Raw genomic sequence first — 24,933 nt, 5'->3', positions numbered from 1 at the left:
AGACAATAGTTTACATGTTTGAAATATTTATGTTAATTTTTTTGACTAGTTTTACAATTAAATAAAGTGTTCTAAAATAAAGTTTGTCGATTTTTAGTATTTACCAAAAGGCATAATACGCCATGATGATGCAACTCCATCCAGCTTTCACAATAGAATCACAAATAAAGTTTGCTATCCAAAACAAATTATTTAGTAGAAAAATGAATAAATTTACGAAATGAAATTCAGTAATTGATTACAACTCACGGTAAGCCAAAGAAACCAAGTCTCCTGCAGACGCAAATGCTCACAATTGCACTGTCCTGTGCTCTCTTCCACAAATTATGACAATCCAGACCTCCGGCTAGCTTAAAATTGGTCTGGATTGCACATATACATAAACACTTGAAATGTTTGATTAATTGTTGAAAAAAATTTAAGTTCCTAACAAAATATTGTTGATGATGATTGGTTATGGAAATTACATCTCTTGGACACAAACTGTTTTTACTGCTTTTTTTATTAATCTTACATGAAAAAACTCACCAGTCACAATGGCAGCCATCTTCCCACTAAGAAAACAAGTACATGATGGGGAAAAAATCCACAAACTCTACTGTGCAAAAAACTTGGTTCATTACTTAAGCAGTGTTGGCTTACGACACATGGTATCAATAGGCGAGAGACCACTGTCTGCTTGGCTTTGCCGCCAGTGGATGACTTGAGGTACCCGCCCTCGTGACGTCACTGTGTCACTTGACACACGAGAGCAGTTCCTTCGCTGCCTAATGCTGCGTCTGGCCGCAAGGAAGAAGCATTTAATATTTTCTGTTCAAGCATTTAAATAATGGTACAATATTGTTTCGTCCCTCATTGTAAGAGTTCATGTTTTTTGCCTGAAATAGCATATCATACCTTTAAAAAATAAAGGTTTAAATAATGAAAACAAAAGTTTGCAAGGACTATCACTGAAATAAAACTGTCAGCGCTTGTTATTGTGTGTTCTAAACACTTTGTTGCTGCAGATAACAGAAACGTTATTTGCAGCTTTAAATTTTTCCCAGTACTTTACATTCTCATTGCCTAGGACACTAAACAAAGACAGTTTCATGTTTTTACGGGATATTATCATTTAGATTAATGAAAATGAATCAGGACTATAATTAAGATTAAAACCATATATTTATACAAACAGCATATATGTAGTTCTTATTAAATTCAGAATAAGAAAAGGGTAAATTTTATCTTGTAGTAGAATTAACATTAATATTGCTTAAAAAAACATAGTACCAACACATTTGCAAGAAATTACCGTTAAACTAATAGTTTTTCTTCACGTACGCAAAAGCAACAAAAAAAGTTCTAGAATTTATATATTCTTAATGGGAAAATTGTTCATTACAATTTCTGCAATCAAAACACGCATTCAACTAAATACCAAACAAACTAACGTATTTGACTTATCGTCACGTTTACCTCTCATTCTCACGACAATAGCCGGGCATTTTATTTTTTTTTTTCTCAAAATAAGAAAGTAAACAAGATATACTGCTGCTATGCCAGCGCACCTAGCGACAGAATTTTTCCCTGTGCCAAACTCGCCCATTAGACAATCCGTTTTCTTCCTAACCTGTAGTAGAATTAACCTTAATTGCACGCAAGAAACGACAGATTAACATGCGTGAAATTCGTGAAATTAGTTTTTATTTAAAATGAAATATTTTTTGTATTAATTTTTAGTGTTCATAATTATGCGCGATCATTGCAGTACCTACAGGCTTTTTACCACTGGAAAATATAACATCGTTCGGCCTTATGAGGTTTTGGTAATTGTTTTAGTGTTTCCGTTAATATAAATCTGGGTATCGTAGTGAAGTATGTACTGATCTTTAATTAAAAAATTATCTGTATAAAGTATAAATCTATAAATTATTACAATGGGAATCGGAATAAATCGGTCGTTTTCCGATTCTTTGAGAATCAGTGATATACCTTAAATCGGCCGGTTCCGATCTCTTGCCGATGCATCGGTAACATCCTTACCCTCCACTACCTTATGTCGTAAAAAAAATTATATATATATATAAAATTATTATAAATTCAAAAAAATATAATAAACTTTCATCAAATACATTTAATAATTATTATGATACATTTTCATTAACAAATTTCATTTTTTAAATAATATTAGAGTCAAAAAATGTTAGCAGTAGACTATTTTTAAATTTTGCAATTGCAGAAACTATCATTTTTTAGGAAACTTATTGTTTTACTTATATTTTATTCAGTATTTAATACAGCAAAAACTTCACTGACTATTCTATTCATAGTTTAAAATTAATGAACTAATTCTTCTGTTTTCAATTATATAAAATAACCCTGACATTTGTCCATCACACCATTCCACCAGTTGCAATATTTTTCTTGTATCATGGAAAACCTGTTATTTTTATAGTTATTTAGATAGTTAAAATAATAAGTAGTTTGAGTGGACAACCATGATGTTACTGTACCAAAATTCAACCTGTCGACAGTGCATGCTACAGCTAGTTGTAAAGTGTGTTGTGTAAATATATTTGTTTCAGGGTAAAATGGTGCTTGCATTAGCAAAAGAGAATTCTACACGACTGCTTAAGCATGTAGTGCGGTGCTACCTTAGGCTCTCAGATAATCCTCGGTAAGTGCCCATTTCTAGATATTTAGTCCCTCATCACAGCATCATTACCATTAATAAAATAATAGTAATGGAATTTTGACTATAAATTATGGCACAGTGTCTTGTTATGATAGATTTAGACATGGAATTGGTAGATTTGTATGTACACGTTCTTTCTCAAAATTATAATACAGAAATATTCAGCTTTTAGTGTAAATTTACATTTGAGTGGACAAAGAGTTTCATTATGATTATACATAGCATTAGGGAAGTGACCCCCCCCCCCCCCCCCCCCCCAACACCTTTTTTTTTTTTTATAAGAAAAAACTTAGGGTTATGAATTATATCTATGAATAATGTTGATGTAGTTTGTTCCAAGTAAGTGGTATTTACTCAACTGTTGTTTACTCTGTCCATTGATAGGACCATGTAATTAGTTTTAGCACAAGATGTCTCTACCATGCTTCAAGTGAACAAAAATTATAAATAGGAATGGAGCAGAGAATGTTTTTTTTGGACTTTAAATGTTTTATGTTTAGCACTCTCAGTATAAACATATCCTTAATGAAGTAAAGAACTTGAAGTTGATTGTGTGACAGCAAACTTATGATTAAAATTTAAACATCAAGTTACTATTTATACAGACAAACTCTCCATTGACCATGTTTTTTTGGTATTCTTTTTCTTCTAGTTTTGAGATAAATTACATTTAAATATGTGTTATATGCATGCCTGTCCGAATAACATTACAATTCACTTTACTACAGTATGTCCACAATGTAACAATATTTCAATATAATTAATATTTTACCACTGATTTCTAAGGATATAAAATTCCTGTACACAAAAATTAACTACAAAAGATAGTCTTGCACATATTTTGTACACAATATACTCAACAGCATTTAGGGTCATTGCCATCATTCCTCAGAAATAAGCACTGGTGAGCACTAGCTATTAAAAAATGCTACTATTTTTTTCTGCTAACAAAAAAAATCTTTCTTCCATTAGCAGACAAGAATCCAAACCCTTTTTTTGTTAAAAACAGTGTTTAATTTTTCTGTGCATAAAAACAAGAAAAAAAAATTCATTTTTGTAAATAGCCAATGGATTTCCACTAACTCTGCTAATGGTTCACTTCTTGGAGACAAGTTGGTCAGCTGTGTTAAGATTAGTGTTCAAAGATTATGCTGTATGTTTACAACATGGCATTAATATTTAGTTCAATTTTAATTTCCGTACTGGCCCGAATTTTTAATCCACAAATTTTAGTACCTGTTAAAATTTAAAAACTGTAACTTGCCAAAAATTATTACATAGATGAATCTATATGTTTCTTTATTCAATTAATAATTCATTCTAATGTTAAACCTTCGATTTTGAAATTCTGATCTGCACTGCTTTCATGTTGTTCATATGCTAATCTACACAGGTACGCTACCGCAAAGAGACGTCCAAAAATCAATGATAATTTTATTTTATTTTATTAATTTGATAACTATTTGTGTATATATTCAAACTGACATGAAACAATTTAGTCATTGTTTTGATTTTGGTGCTACGCAACACTGTTCAACCCACTACTTGTGTGGAGGGCGAACTGTCGTTTGATAAAGCAACTGTACAAGATTAATTAAAAAATAAGTAATAACTCATTAATTTTTATTTTTGAATAAGATTTATGTATGACTTTATAGCACCATCGCATATTTCTAACGTCAGTTTAAAAAATTTAATAGTTTTGAACTTGGGGCCGGTAACAGTTTTGTTGAAGGACTTAGACAAGGAAATAATAAAAATAAAAAAGTCCTCATCTCATTTAAAAGTAGTAGTGTGTGTGGTGGTGATGGTGTTTTTTTTTTGGGGGGGGGGGGGGGGGGGGGCAGAAGCTTAAAGTCATGCAAAGTGGTAAGATATGTGACTTAAATATTTGGTTAATGCAAGGGAAAATTAAGGCAGATAGAATTTTATGCAGGCACCTGTTTGTTTGATGTAAATCTTTATACATGTGTACTTTTTTTTTTATTATGTGATTTTAGTAATTATTCCTCTAGTTCCTGAACTTTTCTATTCTTTTAACGCTTGACTAAATGTCATTTATAATCTCTTGCTTTCTGAGTAAAAAGAACCTGTGTTTCTGGAGTGTTAGGCTTTACGTTAAGTCTCGGGTTTTCTCCCTGTTGGGAACTTTTTTTAAGAGTCAGTGGTTGAGGCAATCTGGGCCTCATTATTTTATTTTTGTTAACATTTTAGCATGTAAGATGTTTTTGTTTACATTTTTCTTTTTGGCCTGTTCTGTTTATTTAAATAATTACTGCCAACCTTAAACACTGTCCCTTTATTTACTTTCATTACATCTCCTCTTCTCTGCACTATGAATAATTTGTTACACTAAAATCACCAGTTCAATCTCTGCAACTACAAACTCTTCACAAAATATCTGTAGCTCAATCTCTGCCGTTTCACAATCCTTCTGCTACTTTTTGTCTCAACCATCTTCACTTCTAGTCATACACTCATCTTCTCTTCTTTGCTCTTCCTCAGAAAATCCTCAAAAAGGTGGCCCAAGCTTGAACTGCATGCAAGTCCTGCTTGCTGCAGCAACCAAGTGGTTTGTGTTAGGAGTCCCAGTGCAAATGATGAATCTAAAGTACCCACAATGCTCTCTTTGCTCACTTTTATCAGCTGCCATCTATTCCGCCAAAATGTGCATGAGTCAATAATTCGTCGCCTGAGAATTGGAGTGTTCTATGTCCATTGAAGTCAACTGAGATATAAGCATTTGAAAGTTCAAAAAACTATATTGTCAAAACCGTTTAAGAAATTACCATAAAATATTTGCAGCATTGATTGTTGTTAACTCCAGAATAAATAATGATTGAAATATTAATAAAACAACATATTATGATATAATTATAAACATAAATGTATAAAAGGCACCTAGAATTGGAATGTACTATGTCCTTCACAATGCAATAAATTTAATTACTTAACTCAAATAATGTATTTATTTCTTTTATAACAATGCTGGGTATTTCCATATTTAAATATGACATTTACATAATACATTAGCCAAAAAAGGGCATAGCACTTTACATAGCTGTGGTTGTAGCGCTGTTTTGAGAAATGAAATAGTGAAAACAAGATTGTGCTTCATCAACTTTGAACATAAGAACACGAATTTGTTTTTATTTTAACCTATAATAAATATGAATGAAAACTGTTTTATAAAGCTAACTTAACACTTATCACTTTTTCATGTTGAACAGTACTTCAGTTACACTATTATGTTACACCTAAAGAAGTTAGCATCCACCGGGAGCATGTACTTTAACATTGACAATATGTCGTTTCTCTTCTCTGAAGAAATTGCAGTCTTTCCTGTAAGTAATTTCAGCTTCGGAAAACGGATGATGCGTGATTTGTTTGAAGACTTGTTTCTTGGCGTATTGCGGTTGAGCAGTGTAGCTGTAGTGTAATTTTCAGAGAATCTTGTCTTGTAGTTACACACAGAAGGTTCACTTGATTTGATGCAGTAAGTACATATTCAAGTGTATGGTATTACTGAAAAGTTGTATGTTTTGGCAGGGGTCTGATAATCATGGAAATCACTAGCTTTCATTTGAATAATCTGCATAGGTTTCCTTGATATTTTTGTAATCCTGTTTAACTGTCTGTGAAGGGAGACCGGACTGAATATTTCCGCATTCTTCAAAAAGCGTTCAATCTTGCTATGAACTCCATCAACTTCTTGGATATTTCCATGGCCAGGTTCAGAATATTTCTGGTGCATTTCTTTAAGTGATGGGTTTTCGTAAAGGAAGTATTTCAGAGCCATTGTCATCACTTGATTTCTGTTTTGTGGTGTGCAATAATCAGACCAGACAAATACTTTGTCTATAGAAGGAAAATCAGTAAGAATTTGTTTCTGAATTTTACTCAAAGCACATGCAATATGATTACCTGCTCTTCCAGCAACAAACTCATTCCATATAGCACAATAAGATTTACTGTTAGTGAAACAATGAGCAGTTAGGTTGTAAGAATTACATTTCCTTTTATAAAAGAAATTTGAAGCATTTGCTCGGGGTAGAGCAAAAATGTTCTCCAAGTCAAAGCAAACCACAGCTGTGGTTAAGTCTTTTCCCTCCTTGTACATTTCCCTGTCTTTATCTCTTTCAGTTTTACATAAAAGTTTCCTAGAAGTATGTTCAGTAAATTTTGTTACCTGTTCTGTTGTAGGATTTACAATGAATCTGTTTTCCTCACATAAATCACATCTATCTTTTTTAGGTTTTTGAAAGGAAATGTTAAAATCTGAATGAAATATTTTGCGATAAATGTTTTCCTTTACCGGTTTTGCAACCACTTTTTTGTACATACTATACATCATACTTAGATTTAAAGTACCTTCCAAAAACTTCCTCTTACTTTCTGCTCGAGTATAGTGTGATTCCACCATTGGATATGACTGAATGTGTTGCCTGACTGCCGAGACATGTTCCTCGTTTGTGAATTTTTTCGTATTTTTGCCTTTCGTTGGTGATCTTGGGACACCTGTAACAGCGTCCTGAACTCTTTCAAAGAAATACGAAACTCGTCTTTGACTAATATCTAATGTTTTTAAGAAAAACTCTTTGCACACCCGTATTGTGTCAGAGTGCTCCAGAGAGTAGATGAAGCTAAATGTTTTCCTACTATTCCCGGACAGAGTTCGAGTTTGTTTCTTTGGTGTTCTAATAACATATTTTCCCTAAAAAAAATGATTTTTTTACATCAGATAGCTTCCAAAACATATCGTGAATATCTTGGCGTTGTTGCGGAGTAAACTTAGTGGTGCATTTAAATCTGCACTTACCTTCACATCCTTTCTGTACTTTCCTTGGAGCATGTACCTTCCCATCATTATTTATGTATCTTTCACCCTGTTCTCTTAATCGTTTTCTCACATTACATTTCCATGAAGAGACATCTCTAGAACGTTTCCTGCCTCTTGGTTGGATTACATCAGTAATGTTAGCACAACTTGGATCAACAGAGGAATCCACCGTCGGCTGTGAAGTATCAATGTCGTGACTGTCTTCATCTTCGTCACTGCATGTTGAGACCTGAACAATTTCTGCACGGGTAGGGGATAGAGGCAGAAGTTCGGGTAACACAACTGGGCTCGGTGCCTCTGAAACTATATTCATAAAACATTAATATACATAAATATTACTTTCTTACATTGGAAACATAAAATGAAATTTCCTTAAGATATTGCAGAATTAAAAATATATATTTTTAAAATATACTTTGCAGAAATATTTCGCCAACAATGCATCTATTACAATAGTAATTCTGAAGATGTTGAAATAGTAATATTACAATATTTATAAAACATTTTTAAAAATGTATTGCTGACTGAATACTTACAGTCATTATTTTGGATCTCAGTGGGCCGTACTACAGCAATTTGTTCGTCAGCTTCTTCAGGAAAATCCATACTCCTAGAAGTCTTTTGTATCATCATGGCTTCTTTACGTAATAGCAAGTTGCTTGGAAGACTAGCACTGGGATAATCTTGAAAATGTGTTTCAGTTTTCCTTGAATCTGTAACAAAAAGTAAGGAATATTGTATTAAATGTGAGTTGTTTAGATTAACACATCATTATAAGATAGGTTAGCTCAAGTACATGATAGAATACAAGCAACAATGGATTTTGAACATAATATTTAATAAATATTTAGTTTGGAACTTACCAACAATGATGTTGCTTTCAATACAGTTACTTCCAATAATTTTCCTTGTCAAATCAACAATTCTTTTGCTTCTACCTTTCATCGTTGCTTTCTCTTAAATAACCACAACACAATATACCTAATAATGTAAACAAACCAAAGACAACATAACATGCAGTCACACTCTGAGAATGTGTATCTTTTATCCATTGAGCTAGGTAAATTTTTAGTGTCCACATAAAATGTACATAGAACAATTCAATCATCACTGCTACAAACCAGTGAGAATTGGTGTGTACTTTATGCATGAGACAAAGTAATTTTTAGTGTTGGTTTGTATTATATCCACATTTCTTGGATATAGAACAGTCCAATTCTTATTTTATATGAATATCATGACATAGAACAAAATAATATTGGTCTTAAATCAAGAACAAACATTTTTAGGTGCGTAGACGTGTATGGATATAGTACAAATAAATACTAATATTAATTTAGTGTCATAAGCATAAAAAACCTAAAAAGTGGACATAGATCACTCTAATTCTCAGGCGGCAAATTGTCAGCTGATAGGATCTGGGATATTCAGTTATGTTTCGAACCTTACCAAATCTTTTCAAGTCTGTTACCCATATCTAAGTACTGAATTCAAAAGTTAATGCTCCTGGCTTCATGTCGTCTATTGTAGTTATGTTTACTGCGCTCTTTAAGGAGGCCATCATGTTCCCAAATTGTCTGCAAAATTTGCTTGTCTCACTGTGGCTTCAATGTAGTGGAATTATTGGGTAGCATAGTCCACAATTTCTTGCCAGATAACAACTTAGCTAGTGAGAACCCTGATTCCAGAGGTGTAGCTCGATACGCCAATAAGCCTAGGTTTGGATCTCTTGGATCTCACTGCTACAGCACTCTCTGCTTCCCCACTTTAGGACAGTGGATGAACCTGTATTCTCTGGAAACTGCTGGAACTCTGCAGATGTATACAGTGTTCCCCCATCACTGTGAACTGGCTTTGGTATGCCATGCCTAGCAAATGTATTCTGCAGCCTAGTAATAACAGCCTTCACTTTTAGGCGGTCAAGTCATGTTACTAAATAATGACCTTGTAATTCTATGATAGCCACCCCCATCATGGACCATGCTGCTCCGGCACAGGGGCTCTGCACGCTGCACTCTTGTTTTACAAAAACTGCACGCATTATCCATAACCTCGTGTGATGTTGGGCTACCAAACTGAATTTATTTGTGCAACATATAATATAAATACAATAAATTTGTAGAGATGGGTCGAGTCTTGGTTTATCGAGTCGAGCCGAGCCGAGTTGGGTCAGATTGACTCGACTCGAAAACCGAGTCTCATATTTTATCAAGTTCGAGACTCGAAACACGTTTCGAGTTAAGTACCAGCATCGTGACATTATAGCACTTTATTAAAGGTTGTCTTGACGTTTTCGCCAAGTCATTAATACAGCAAGAAATGATAATGACCTTTAAACAAAACAAATCCCGTGCAAACCTAACCTTGCCCGCTACCGTGCTACGGCGCTATAATAGGTACAAGTGCAACCAAACCTAGGCCTACCTTCATTTATGAACGTGACGTCGTAACGTGATTTTGTCGATAGTGGCGACAGTTTATAGGACAAAATTATGTCACATGACCATTTTATATTTAAAAAAAATGCTTGGAAAACAGCGTGCACTGTTTTCATTTTGTTTTTCATCCTGTGTTTACTTCAAATACGGTACCGCATTTGTTTACAAAATACGTCAATGGATTTTCACTGAAGAAAAATTTGTTGCAAAACGCACATATATTAATAATCATCACGTTTATCGTGCCCCGTTTATAATAACTCGTATAAACAAGAGATTTCCGTAACCTAAAAATAAAAACATAAAATAATTATATTGTAATATTTAGTCAATAACACCAAACCGTGATGCGTGAAAATGGCTGCGTGTTAGGCCAGCCAGACTTGCATTTTGGAACTAAATTTAGCTGTGCTCCGCTACGTAGCGCTGCGTTACAATAACGTTTAGGATAAAATACTTTCTTTTTGTTTGAATAAAATATAATAATAACAACGCTCATGCATTTTATTTGGCAATCAGTTACTGATCGCCAAATCAAATGCATGAAATATTTATTTAAAAACATATTGATATTCTTGTAGTTGTAACAAGTTCCGGGCGAATAATCTTGCCGCGGAAAGTGTATTTACATTGAGAATGTGACAATGTGACAAGGCCTATATCCCTTGAGCTGTTTGTTCATGTGGGGATCTGCCGGTGGATCGGAAAAAAAAAGTTACGTACCTCGGGAAGCCTTCTTTCCACAGACGAAAGAGCCAAACTCCCGATCGTACATCTTCGTTTTTTTTTTTTTTTTTGTTGATTGTAAATAAATATGGCGGTGTTGATAAAAGGAAATACCATAAACAAGGCAACTGTATTTATTTGTACGCCGCCATATTTTTCGTTTGCAGTGTATCCGTGAATGTTTATTTTGGACAACTCATGATAACTATGGTAAATTAGGTTAGGTTAGCTACATTATAAATACTTTAAAACATTGTGGACGGTTGATATGGTTAGGATAGCTACATTAAAGATACTATGAAATCATGTTGAAATAAAGCTTAGTATTTAAATAACATAATGATTTGAATTAATCATTTAAAATATTTAAATAACATAATGATTTGCTAATTAATCATTTAAAATATTTAAATATGCAGATGCATCTTGGATACACAATTTTTATATCAATGGGTGTTGTAATATTTTATTTATCATATTCGACGCAAAAAATTATAAAATTATTAAACTCGAACTGACTCGACCTCTTCAAATAATTTTGTGACTCGAACTCGACTCGACTCGAAATATGAATTGCTAAACTCGGCTCGACTCGACTCGAAGCCAAAAAACCTCAACTCGTCCATCTCTATAAATTTGAATTGATGATGAAATTACAAATGATTTACATATTTTCTAGCCTTAAACATTCCATGCATTTTAATCCAAAAAAAAACTTGAGCTTGCAAAAGGTCCAGGTTATGATTTGTTGATATGTTGTTATAACCAGTTTTACGTTAGCAAATCCAATAATTTTTCAAGCTCAGCGCCTGAATGCACTACCATCTTGAAAAAATTGTCTGCAATTCCTTTTAGAGTTTTCTCGAAAACATAATGGGTGTGAAAAATTTCACTATTCAAGATCTACAAGGTATTAATTCCCTTGTCAGGTGTGGTTTTGGCATCTCCATCTGATATTGAATGCCTGTATGGGAGATGGTCCAGATTCCCTTTCCTTGCTGGGTGTAGTGGTTTCATTGAAGTGGCTACTATGGCTTATTGGCATTCAGAGAGGTCAAGAATATTGTGTGTGCAATTTGTTAATTTTTTTCAAGTAAATTTGAGACAGTGTTTATCTCTTGAGTGTGTAGCATTAAAAATGTAGTTATGTTGAGCAGAAAATAAGTTTCATTACAAGGCCTGTACGAATATCAAATTATTCTTGAATATGAATGTCAAATTTAAATAAAAATAATAAAAATTATAATCCCACTAAAAAAGTTTTCACTTCATGCAACAAATTCATAGGGAAAGAATCCTTTTTTAAAATGCTGTATTCCCAAATTAGTGATTAAATGAACTCATATTTACATGTTTTTGCCCTAGTTATTCATGCTTTATCATTGTAATGGCAGCCAGGTAAACTATATGTATTTTAGTTCAGCAATATTATAAATATAATTTAGCTAATTTCATTTCATATCCGAAACTTTTTTTGTTGCAACGTCTGTTTCATCATAGATACATACAGCAAGTAAGCTGCCATTTTATCGCATGGTGTTATATAGATTGTAACTACTGATCTATACACCATTGAAACTATGATGTTCAATTCTCTTAATGGCCATCACAATGGAGTGTCCATGTTTTGTGGTGTTGTAGCCCATGGTTTTTGACAGTTGTTTATTTGTCTTCTACTGGTACATGTGATGAAACAAATTCATATTATATTTTGTTTTTGAGTTTTAAATATCATAAATACATGTCATTTTTTTTAATTGTTTATGTGATTTTTCTGTGGCTGTTTAGCGACATAATAGTGAGAAAATACTTTGAATACTATTTGCACGTTTAAAACGTCGCTTATTTTCATTTTTTTGAAATGAAGTCCCATTAAACATTTAAAAAAAGGTATTTATGTCACACAAATGACTTAACCTGAACAGTGAGTATAAGACAAACTCACGAGGTATGCTATGTCAAATATTCGTAAGCAAACAATTATTCGTTATTTCAAAGTGTTAGTATTCACGGTCAAATTAAATGCAATTAATAAACTATTTTCAAATTTGAATATTCGCACAGGCTTATTCATTACATTTGACCAACCATTGTATTTAAAAGCCAGTAATATACAGTGAACCCCGTATTTTCATTCTCAGTATTTACGTTTTCTTGCAATTAATTAGCAACATTTTCTTTAGATCTCATTTATGTGTCATTAAATGTAATGAAATACTTTCCTTCAAATTACATTGTGGAAATTACTTTTTTCCCCACTATTCACGTTTCGTATACGAGGTAAAAACTGATTTTTATTTACCCACCATTTTCTCCATAAGATGTACAATGAACGTTATTATTTCCCATGTAAGAAGTTGCCCAAACACTTTGTTTCCCATATCAAACAATGTTATTCATCGTTGAAATCCGTTATTTGTTATGAAATTACTGTTTTATTTAATTAAGAGAAATACAAAGTTATCGTATGTGCAAAATTTCTTTCAGACACATTTTTAATTATCTGTTCCATTGCAGCTTTATGGCATGTATGAAAATGTAGCCCCCGTTGGTTGGCTTCAATATTGGTTGAGTTGATGCCTACATAAAGTGCAGACACTTAATCGAATATCAGTATCAACAGCTCACCAATTGCAAGCAGCGCGCACACTCAGTCTCATGCAAAGTAAACTATATTCGACATCCCGCACTCATTCGTGGTTAGTGTGTACTACGACAACCATGATTATTGGTAGGCTACGTTAGTTTGTTGCCCCCCGCAAAGGTGATAACAAGAGGAAGGGTTGATTAGAGCGAAAAACTGACACAGTGTTTTGAGAAAAATATGAAAATTTTATTGAATTATTTACAAAGTCAAATAAACGACCACTCAAGTATTCGTGAAGATAAGTAAAGCCGTGTGTGATTACTGGAATGTACTCCACATTCGCAAAATATAAACCTAGAAATGTCAAAGTTAACAGAAAGTAATTTTATCATGAAAACAAACAAATTATTGAACCTATCATCATAATGAAAGTGAAATAATTATTATTACAAGAGAAAAGTAAAAAGGTTAAATAAATTACTATAATAGTAAAAAAAATAACAAGTGACTCTGAATGGTCTAATAGGAGCCTAAAGATAACTTGCTAAATATGGCTCTGAGTTAACACAGTGATTTCACTACAAGATTATTTAGAAGACAATCACAATCAACCCAACTGTTAAATTAATAGTTGGTGGAAAATATTAAAATTTTACAATTTCATTACAACTGGCATACATCCTTCATCAAACTAGCTCGTGTTAGGTTTCTTTCATGTGTTCACAATATTGATACATAAAGGTAAACCCCTCGGTTAAGTGGGTGATAACTTAGTCGACACTCGCTTAAAGCTCGTTGAAAGTGAGAGTTCACTCCAGGGCCCCACTGCAGCGAGTCATCATGTAGTAGCGGTGTCTGCTGTGTAGCGCCCTCCTCCCTAATGACGCTCAGCACGGACTGCACTGACACGAACCAATTGCGGAACACCAAGTTCCGAAGATGACTTCTACAGCAGTCAAACCGTAGGCTCTCCTGACCTGTTACACTCGTAATGGAGAATTACCATCATGCAAACATCCCCCAAGTTGTTAGCGTTCTGAAGCTCTCACTGTGACATAAATTTGTCATACTTAGCAGTTTCCACTTCATCGAACACCCAAGTCCACAGTAGTGTTTAAAAGTCAGTCAGGTTATTATAGCACTACCCTTATATGTCAGCCACTGCTCCAGTCACACACACTAACTCCTCTTTATAGCCTTTGATGACATGTGATCTTCTAGCATATATACACTCTTCCACTCGCCTACTCATGCTCGCTCTCAACGAGTAAAAATAAAAGTCATCTGTGAGCATTTTCGTACTTTGGGGGCAACTTGCCCTTACCCGATGGTCGTTATTTCACTCAGTGGTTTTTCATAAATTACTTGCTCAGCAATTAGCAATGCTCCAAGAGTCGCTCTGACGAGTCTCTGAATGAGTGACCAGTTACCTCTTCTGCAGCTATCTCCTGTTGGCACCTCGGGGTTGATTGGGCTTAGTCCAAATTCACTTGCAAAAAAGTTGGAAGTCCAGCTTTCTCGCTTGTGAGGCGAAGTCCAACAAACAGCTCGGTGTGGCGTCGGGCAGAGTGACATTCCTGGTTGATGTGGTGACGCACAGCATGATGGCACAGTGACGTAGTCAGGTGTGAGAGCGTCCTCTTACGGCACTCCGACGACTCTGCAGACTGCAGCCCAACCCAGGGCTCTACATACTCCTTGGGCTGTAGTAGAACCATCCAGAAGCATGGAGTTACTGCCCCGCCTTGAAGGAATGGGCAGTATGGCTCGGGCAAGCATTGTTGCAGCTGTAGATGAAGCAAGCCTAAGGGATAGGCCACCTGAGATGCCTCACTGTTCTACCGGTAGTGTCACGTTCTGGAGCTAATTTTCAAAACATTGTGTGAGTGGAAAACCAACCGCAACAAGTTCCATCTCACGTTTGAGGTCACAGTTTTTGTTGTCAGTTTATTTTAAGTTAATACAAAACATATTTTTGTTTCGTAATATATATTTTCCAGTAATATGGTGTCAACTTAAAGTGAGATTAAATGCAAAATTAGAACATGTGTTTGATTTGTAACTTGAACATGTGTTTGATTTGTAACTTCTCTTTCAGAAACATTTTTAAAAACCTCAATTTTTGGAACTTTTTGTTGTTTTCTTTAAGTGATGTATTTTGGACATGGCTCAAATATTGAAGGTATATTAGCATGTAAGTTTAGTTTAAATGTTTCGTTAATGTAAAGTTCAAGAAGGAATACATACAGGAAATGACATACATATGTATTAGATGAGGTTTACAGTTTTCCGTCAATCCACACTGCCACAATTTACACTTTTTCCCTTGTTCCCCCGAAAGTCTAAATAAGAGGTATTGCTGTAGTTGAAAGTGATTGGAACTTGAATAGTGTTGTGGGGCTCAGAGGATTTTACGTCATGTCTTTTTATGGGATTCATCAAATATATAATTGTTGAAAGTGATTTGAAGAAGATTGTTGATACTAGTTATGCAAGAAACAGCATTGATAAACTATTGTCAGGTCATGCCTACTCACCTGCTTTCAGTGGTCATATGTTGGCTTACCGGGCTTTGGTCGGTTTGATTTTGGGTGCTCTGGACGCATTATTTGCAGATATAGACAGATGTGTTGTACTACTTAATGCATAATGCCAAGATGATGTAGTTTTTCAAGGGGTCAGATTAAAACTAATTGAATCAATAAATGGACTAGTAAACAAAGGACAAACCTCAAAACTGTGGGTGCAATTTTTAAAATTACTTAATTAATAAAACAGTTTATACAAGCAGAGCACGAGGTTGACTGGCTCTTAGGTTTACACACCATTTAGATCATGCTGTTTGCATTTAAATTATGAAAAATCTGCACATCTTTACTTGCAGGACATACTCATGTTAGAAGGTAAGATGGATTCAGTTGAGTTTCAGAAATTCACTTCTGAAGGACATCTTACAATCAAATGCATTGATAAATTTTGGACAGAGCATGGTCAGATATGATTATTGAACAATCACTAATGAAATCCATGAATGTTCAGTAGGCCCAAAAAGTTCAGGCTAAGCTAGGCATGTGAAAATTAATACCTCTGTTAAGATTATTTTTGATGAAATGACTGTGACAAGTCACAATCGTGCCCGATGAAGATGACTGTCTTTTATTGCACATATAGAAAACATTAGAAAAAATATATATTTTCAGATGTTGCAGGTAATTGGTTGTAAAGTTCTGTTTGACTTAATTTTTTCGAAACTGTCAATATTTATAAATAAGTATAATATTGGTAATTTATTCTTCTCTCGCAGATACCAGTTCCACGATTCCATGATGTAAAAATGAAAAAGAAAAACACTTTTGCCAATTGCTCCTCACAGTCCTGTGCCTTTATGAAAGAATGTTCGTGTGACCCATGGTCACCTGGGTACCCAAAAATGAAATTACACCCTGGGGAACCATGAGCCTGCACCACACGTCTGGAACCTAAATCTAATTACAAACATCCCAAAATTGAAAGAAAAAAAAAAGATGGAAGTACTTTCACTGCAGCTCGGCCCCGGCCCCAGATGTGAAATATCTGCCTTTAATTGCTCATAAACTTTGTTTGTAAGCAGTCGAATGGCATGATGTGTGCACAGCATTCAAACGATTGGCAAGGCGACACAACTACCTACAGTCGCACAGGAAGGAGACAACCATGTGACCTCACCGACCAATCACAGCACAGCTCTTACATACAAGGACATTACACTCGCATCTAGGCATTTCTATAAAAAATCACAAATCACAAAGTCTTCTTGATTGGCAGCCCAATATCCTGATAAATTTTAGTGCTTTTGTTAGGAGTTAACAATTGCTGTTCCAATCATAAGAATACATAAAAAAACACCAGAACATCTCGGTTATTGATAAATGGTCGGAAAAATTGGATCCACCATGTAGCTCACCTGTCTCTTGTGCTTTTTGTTTTGTTAATAAAATATTGCCCAATGTTTTAGAAATGTATTAAATACTTGCAAATGACTTTACATGCAAAAATACAGTTATAAAACACAGAAACACATGTTTGCAGAAACAGTAACTTAAACAATGTGAAAACCAGAAAAAAATTAGTTGAGTATTTTTTATAAAAAAATAACTATATATTAGGAACTATTATAAAAATATTCAAGCAACTTAAATACAACTACAAAATGAGGTAAGCATGACCTTGAACCTACATAGTCAGCTGATACACTGAGGTATACAGAATACGGGTGAGACAGGTGATGAGAGGGGGCAAGGAAGACAGGAGTACAACCAAGATTTAAACCACTAGGGCAGGAGGATCGAGCCCCTCCCAGGTAGATGAGCAAGAGGCATTGTCTGTGTCAGGTTTTGTAAAGTTGGCAAGGTAAACAAAACAACATTACAATAGGAATAATTTGTTGCGGAGTACTGATAAACCTTCTAAAATATTGAAAGGAAATTTTCTGGTGCCAAAATAAAATAAATATCTGATCGGATTTGATTTGGGTAGAGAGGTAACTGCAATGTCTGAGGGATTTTTTAATATTTTAGGTATCAATAGCATTAGAAACAAGAATTTGAAGCAAGTAATTCTGGAAACCAAATTAGTAGAGGTAATTTATGGATTTATTTTTGTTAGTAAAAGACCTAGTGTAAATGTGGTTTCAGGAGCAGATTGGCTACTGGGAAATTAGGCTTTTATTAACAGGCTGAATTAAGACAAATTTTACATGAAGAATGCAGGGCATTTGCAAATTTCCCATAGTTAAATACAGTAAACTCCCGGTATACCGCGCCCCGATAGATCGCGGAATCGGGTATATCGCGGGTCAAACCATGTCCCCCAATCAGAAATGAATAATAATAATAACAATAACAATAACACAGTAGAACCTCGTTAATTCGTGATGGTTGGGACCGAGATAATCACATATTACCGAATTTCACGGACTAGGGATTAAAAGCCCGGAAGGTCTTGTCAAGCTTCTCAGACACCGGCGTGCAGCTGGGTTAAGGCCAAGGTCATGTGACGTAACATCTCCCGAGGCTTACTGCGCCTTGGCAGCAGATGGATAAAAAATAGTAAACTCTCCATTATTCGTGTTAATTGGGACCCGCCGATGCCCGGATGATTAAAATCCTGTAAAAAAAAAAGTAATAAACCCGGATAATCCGTTCACGGTAAAGGCCATCTTCGAATTAGTCTCGGCTTAAAAAAATACGGCACTGCCTAGCCATTAGTTCACGGTCATTTACAACAGCCGAAGAGAGAAAGATAAGATCGTGCTGAACTTGCACACATAAATTTTGGATACCCCCCCTCCCCTTCTTTCTCATCCCACTTCGTCCAGCCGAATGCCAGCCAGACACGTCACTCGCCAGGAGCCTGCCGTGCGTGCGTTGGCGGGTGGAAACAAACAAAGGGAGAAGGGAAGCAGAAGTCAGGACATCCCCCCTCAAGTTTAAAGAGTGACAAATGTGACAGTTGAAAGGGGGACGACACAAAGGGTCGGTACAAACAGCGTTGCAGAGTTTGGCGAAGGCTTGCAGTGTTTGCCGGCCGCCGGCCCGCGTGACGTTAATTTTAAGCGCTGACAATTTTTACTTCTCTTTTTTTTTCTGCACTTTTAAATCGTCCCGGATTATCCGATTCCCGAATTAGCGCGTCACGGATTAACGAGGTTCTACTGTAATAATAATGGAATAAATGGTTGACAGCCGATTAGGATAATTTTGCGTTGTAACTCACAAACTAAGCATCGGGCAGAAAATAGCCTAGGCGTAGAAAATGTCCGCAGTGAAATTCTAAGCAAGATATCTCCGTACATTATTCCTCTATCTTGTAGTGTTTTCAAATTATGGTCCAATCCAGCCCAGTGTTATTTTCTGAAACACTAGTTCTTAACATTTTTTTAACCCACAAATAAAGCATCGGACAGGGGACCCGATAAAGCCCACCGTCCAGCGACATTATCCAGCGTGACTCTGCCGGGGATTGATTTTGGATAGGTTTGGTTGACGGCAAGCGCTGGGAGAGGAGAGGCGAGCCGAGAATATGCGACCAAGACACCCGGGTAGAGCGGTAGACGGGAGGAGTGGAATATAAGTGCCAGTGATGAGAGGGGCGATTAAGCCGAAAGGAGGGAAGTCTGGTGACCTTGAGTAGTTCACTCATTTCCGTCTGCACACTTCTCGTGTTCACGTGTGTTGACAAGCGGAGACACATAAATGTTTTGTTACAACTTGAACCTACAGACGTAATATTATTCGTTGTATTATACACGTTCATCTTTTTACTTTGGTATAATGTTTTAACATTAAATAGTAAAGTAAATCAGCTAGCGTATTTTTAATCTTTGCCGAGGAATTCCCAGTGGTCCAATACTTACGTGAACCATACTGTACCACTTTTGCCGTGAGGTAGTAAACAAGCCCCGGAAACGTTTATGTGTAGCGGCCTCCCGACCTTTAACCAGAGGCTGGGGAATATAACACTTGCCGATCCGAGCCACACACACTCAGCAACTCGACACAGCGTTTGATGGAATAAGTAAAGACAACGTTTAACATACTTTTTAATACGGCGCCACTGATTGCGCTAAAATTATTTTGGCGCAATTTTTGTATCCCACATGTGACCATTTATAATTTACTGTAAGCATGGATAACAAAGTTTAACCACTTTACACGATAGACGATTCTTTATTTTATATTGTACGAATGCTAGAATCGTTTTTCACGTATCTGCTGCATACTTCTGCAAAAGACACGCTATCTGTAAGTACGTAAATCTAGAATTTTTATTTTGTCAATCAAACTCGGTACTTTGCGATTCATATTCGTTTTGAAGTATTACTATGGCCTTTCTATTTAGAAGACTTTGACCACAGAATCGTGTGTAACCGCACACACTGCACTTACTTTGTTACGGACACTGACGAAGCAGATACTGTGGCTAACACCACGAGACTGGCAGCAGCAGCTTGTGTGCCGCACGTGTGTATGGCGGCGTGTGGCGCGCTCGTAGGCCGTGCGACAAACTGTGCGCCGCATGCGGAAAAAAAAAATTCAACATTTAATATTTATCTTTAAAATTTATTATTTTTATTTTTTCACCCGCGTTTAGTGAAAACTGCTGATGCAAAGTCCGCACAAAGGCGGGCCGTCTATACTGTGCGTGCTTGCCGACCTATTAGAACACAGGCGGTGTTTTATGCCTTTTGACCTTGGTCACATCGAAACATCGCGGTTATGAAACAACGCGGGTAAAAGTTATGTCCCCCGACAACCGCGTTAAATAGGGAGTGTACTGTACAAAATATGAATATGAGTTAAAGTTGATGAAACACAAACCTTTTGTTCAAAGATCTTATCCAGTAATATATAATTTCAGACCTGCATTAGAAAATGAAATCCAGAATATGGTAAGTATTGATATTATGGACAGATGGAGTTCCTAATAGCCTATTTAAACCCAATTGTTTAGAGAAATTAGGGGGTGCATATGTTAAGATGCTCCAAAATTAAATCAGATAATAGTATCAGACAGACATTCACCAAAAACTATGGATGAGTTGTTACAAAGAATGGAAGGCTGTGCATATTTCTCAAAAATTGACTTAATCAAAGATTACCTTTCAGTTGAAAAGTGTTTAAGTCATTTTATTCGAGGGCTTGAAAAGGTTTTTGACCAGGGGCATACCCAGGGGAGGAGATTGAGGGGGGTATATCCACTCTCTTCTGAAAATTGGTTCCACAATTATCACGTGTTGCTAGATTTATAACTTTATGACTCAAAGATGTTTTGTAAACATTGATTTGAGCTAAAAGCTATTATTTAATCCTAGTTTTGTGAACAGCAACAATTGTGTTTAAATTTTTACATGGGAAATGTTGGTGCATTGTAAATGTTATGAGTAAGATGAACTTACTTACACATGGCCATATGGTGAATTTCAAAGGAGTGAGAAATATTAATTCATCATGCTGGAAACTACATACTTTCGGCGTTTTCTTAGACTAGATTTTCTTTACTTTATTCACCACACAAAGTTTATACATTAATATGTAATCATTTAATGTCAGCAGAATTCTAATAACTTTTTTGCATTAAAGTTGTACTGATGGTTAATAACAGTAATATTTTGAAATGATCAAATTTTTTTTATCTCCAGGGTTTGCTGAAACAATTTTCTCCGTGGTACCTGATCCGGGAGAGTAGTGTTTGTGTTTCTAGTGCAGGTGTGAGTCGGGAACTGGGCATGGCGACGGTGTTGCAGGGCGCGAGAGGCACTGCGCCAGTGCCTGCCCGACCAGCTGCGAGACGGCACGTTCGCCAACTGCCTGCAGGACGACAAGTCCACGAAGCACTGGGTGTCACAGCTGCTGAAGAACCTGGAGACTGGTCCGGTGGCCCTTATGGACCCGCACGCCGTGGGCATGTCGCCCCTGGCGCCCCAGTGACGCCTCGTGCCCTCCGAGCACTTGCGATCACAGACATTTGCCGATCATCAACTTGCGTTGTGAACAGTTGTGCTGTTTTAGATTTCGTATGAACCATCAGTTGCATCATGTACATAATTATATATATCATTACTTTAATATATCTGTGGCATATTTTATTTACTTTCCTTCTTGAGTATGATTCATTTTACAAAATTTGGTTTCGTAAAGAGCTGCTTAGGGTTTTACTGTCTGTAACAACTACTTCACAAGTTCTTACATTTCTTTTGCTTTTGCGTGTAGTTGTTCTGGAAAGTTTTATTGTTTTTAAATGCTTGAAACCTAGGAAGCAGTCTTTTGACTTATACAATTTAACTGCAATGGCTCTTAAAAAAAATTATCATATTAAAAGGGTGCCAGAATATGATATGCTAACACATAGCCCCTTAGGAGTTTTTAAATTACACCGTTGTCAAAAAATATGATCAAGGGACATAAATGTAAATTTTGCTTTCAAAACACTGTAGTTACCTGCTTGTCTTAAAAATGTGTTTTGTATTGCAGTTCCATTAGAACTTTAAACTGGCATTATTTTTATGTTCTTGGACATAAAACAATATTTATCAGTAAAGACACCTAAAAAAATATTTAAATAAAAACATATCTATAGTAATAGGTCTTCACCTTTTGAAATACTTTATACTAAGATCCTTCTATATTCTATGGATTGAGATGAACTAAGAACAGAGTTGTGCTGAGCAAAATCTTTCACAGTCAACATTTGCTCATGTCATGCACATTTTAAGGCACCCTTAGAAAATCCATCAAAACTTATATTTAGAGATGGGATTTTCGAATCTTGGATTCGTCGAATATACCGAACCCTATGGATTCGAGGAGGATTCGTAGGATTCGAGGTGGGTTTTTAAGACTTTTAGTAATTGAAAATTGTATACCTAAACTATATTAAGGTAACGTAAATAGCACAAACATAAGAATAAACTACGCTGCATTTTGTCAATTAGCATAACTACTCAATCATTTCCAGCCTTCAATAATACAACATTGCAGAAACTAACTTAACTTTTTTTAAATTGTGTCTGTTGTACAAACATATTTTGTTGAAAACATAGGAAGGATTAATTTAACAGAGAATTAGACATATGCAAACTTATGTGTGTGGTTTTCGAGGTTTTTTGTCTCTATTTTATATCAGGTGTATACACTATGCATTTTTTTATTATTTCAAAATTTCAATATTTGTTTACAACAGGTTGTTTGGTTTCAATTTGTTGAACAGTAAACAGACGCCATTTCAGCTCAAGGAATATTTGTCGATCCATGACACTGTAAAAGTAATGACACAGAAGTTATTCTTATAACTTTACATCTAAAAATATATAAAATAAACTAAGTATGATATTTAAAGGTGCGAAAATAACAGGTGTTTCTAAACCTAACTTTTCTCTTTTGCTGTCGGTAAAACCAACCCAACTGCCAATCAGATCATTGCTGCTAGCACGCACTAATGAAAAGCGGCACTTCCATCTTCATCACGTTTCCCCCAATGGTTGTTTTGTTGTTAACCATTTCCAGACGTAAAATGATGCTTTGATTAACTGTGAGAAATGCCTGTAATTAACTAATACTATTAAGCCATCACTACATTTATTAGCAATCTACAGATTTTGCGCTTGAAAGTAAATAATTGCGCTGACGCCAGAAAGTAAAGTGGCCTACGCGGCATGCTGTTAATGTTTCACAAGATGGCCACTATAATTGTGGGGGCACGATATTCAGTTAGAACAACGAGCGAATGATTGGATGAACATAATGTAGTTAAAGTTTAATTATTTTCAAAATTTTTTTCTTTTTTTTAAAAAAGCAAGGAGTATTTAATGTTTATGTTCGTGCTAAATAGGCGTTTAGTATTTTATTATAGACAAGTGATGTGATATTTCAGATTTCGGTTCATTTGAAAATACAGTAAAACCCTGTTAAGAAGTTTTTCAAGGACTGGATGCTTAAAACTTTTTAACAGGGAAAACTTTTTAAAAGGGAAAAGTAATTTCCAACGTAAAAATCGATTTTACTCAAATGACATGTACTGTATTCACAAAAAAATACACTTACTATCATTGGCATGCTGGAATAACGGAATAACTAATTACATATTTTTTATCAGTAAATTGAATTATTAAAACTGTATTTAATTTAATAAGCACATTAAAATTAGTATTATCAAAACACTAGCAAAAAAAAGCAATAACTAACATTTATTGTTTTAAAAAATGTACGCAAATAATTCAAAGAAAGTAATAACTGGCGGTATATGGTTTACTTTGTTTTCGTCACGTGACTTGAATTGGAAAATTGGTGTACTGATGGAACAGCCTCTAATCCCTGAGAATGCAAGCAGGTGATTGGTCGTGCGGCGTGCGGCACAGGTTTCGAAGATTGTTGGCGTTTCTCATTCGTCAGTTAAGCCACGAATGGGGAAAATGGTCTGCAGGTGGAACAGCCTCTCAGTCCAAACAAACGCAGGCATATGATTCGTCGAAACACACACAAGTAACAGCGTGTGGCGTGCGGCACAGGTTTTTCGACGGTCTTGTTCTGTTCAAATTAACTACTGTATTGGCCTGAATATAAGGCGATCTGCAGTTTCAGGAGGCTAAACAAATGTAAAAATAATTTTGGTAGAAATTAATGTGAAAATTCATTAGACATAAATTTTGTGTTGATAAATCCTTTTTGCATTTATGCATACCGCATTTAACTTTCCGTTTCACTTAAGCTACGTATTACTATTTAGTAGTGTGTTAAACGTAACAAAGCAAACAAAGAATGCAGCTTGCTGGAACAAAACAAGTGGCTAGCTGCCATGGTGAAGCATACGGCCATGAATATCTTCGGTGACGTGACCGTGAATATTTGTCCATATTACTCTCTGACAGAGAGTCTCTGTCCTATGAATTTTAAAGAATAATCTATGATAATTATAAGAATAATCTATGATAATTATGTTGTTTGAGAGGTTTTTATATAAATAAAGAGTGGAATACTGTGAAATTATTAAAATAGCTTTTGAAGCAACGTACCAAATTCCTGTAAATATGGCGTCTTTGTGCGTGTTCGGCAATGTTCGTTTTTACAACAAAGAAATATTGTGTAAAGACAGTTGGCAGCCGTGAATTTCCAAATATTACGTCCGAAAT

The 24,933-nt window shown here is 35.3% G+C and overlaps 1 protein-coding gene across 2 annotated transcripts in view; it reads left to right on the top strand.

The window, feature by feature from the left end:
- LOC134531623 (CCR4-NOT transcription complex subunit 9) overlaps positions 1 to 21,878 on the top strand; it is a 56,040-nt gene extending 34,162 nt beyond the window's left edge. For both annotated transcript variants that reach the window (XM_063367381.1, XM_063367382.1), the window contains 2 exons: positions 2,568 to 2,659; positions 21,553 to 21,878. In XM_063367381.1, coding sequence (XP_063223451.1) covers positions 2,568 to 2,659; positions 21,553 to 21,736 — 276 coding nt within the window. In that variant the 3' untranslated portion in view covers positions 21,737 to 21,878. The remainder of the gene's footprint in view (positions 1 to 2,567; positions 2,660 to 21,552) is intronic.
- The last annotated feature ends 3,055 nt before the right edge of the window (positions 21,879 to 24,933 follow it).

Source organism: Bacillus rossius, chromosome 5 (assembly GCF_032445375.1).
Source record: "Bacillus rossius redtenbacheri isolate Brsri chromosome 5, Brsri_v3, whole genome shotgun sequence".
Lineage (NCBI taxonomy): Eukaryota > Metazoa > Arthropoda > Insecta > Phasmatodea > Bacillidae > Bacillus > Bacillus rossius.
Note: the sequence above shows the minus strand (reverse complement) of the source record. Positions and strands in the feature narration are given on the sequence as shown.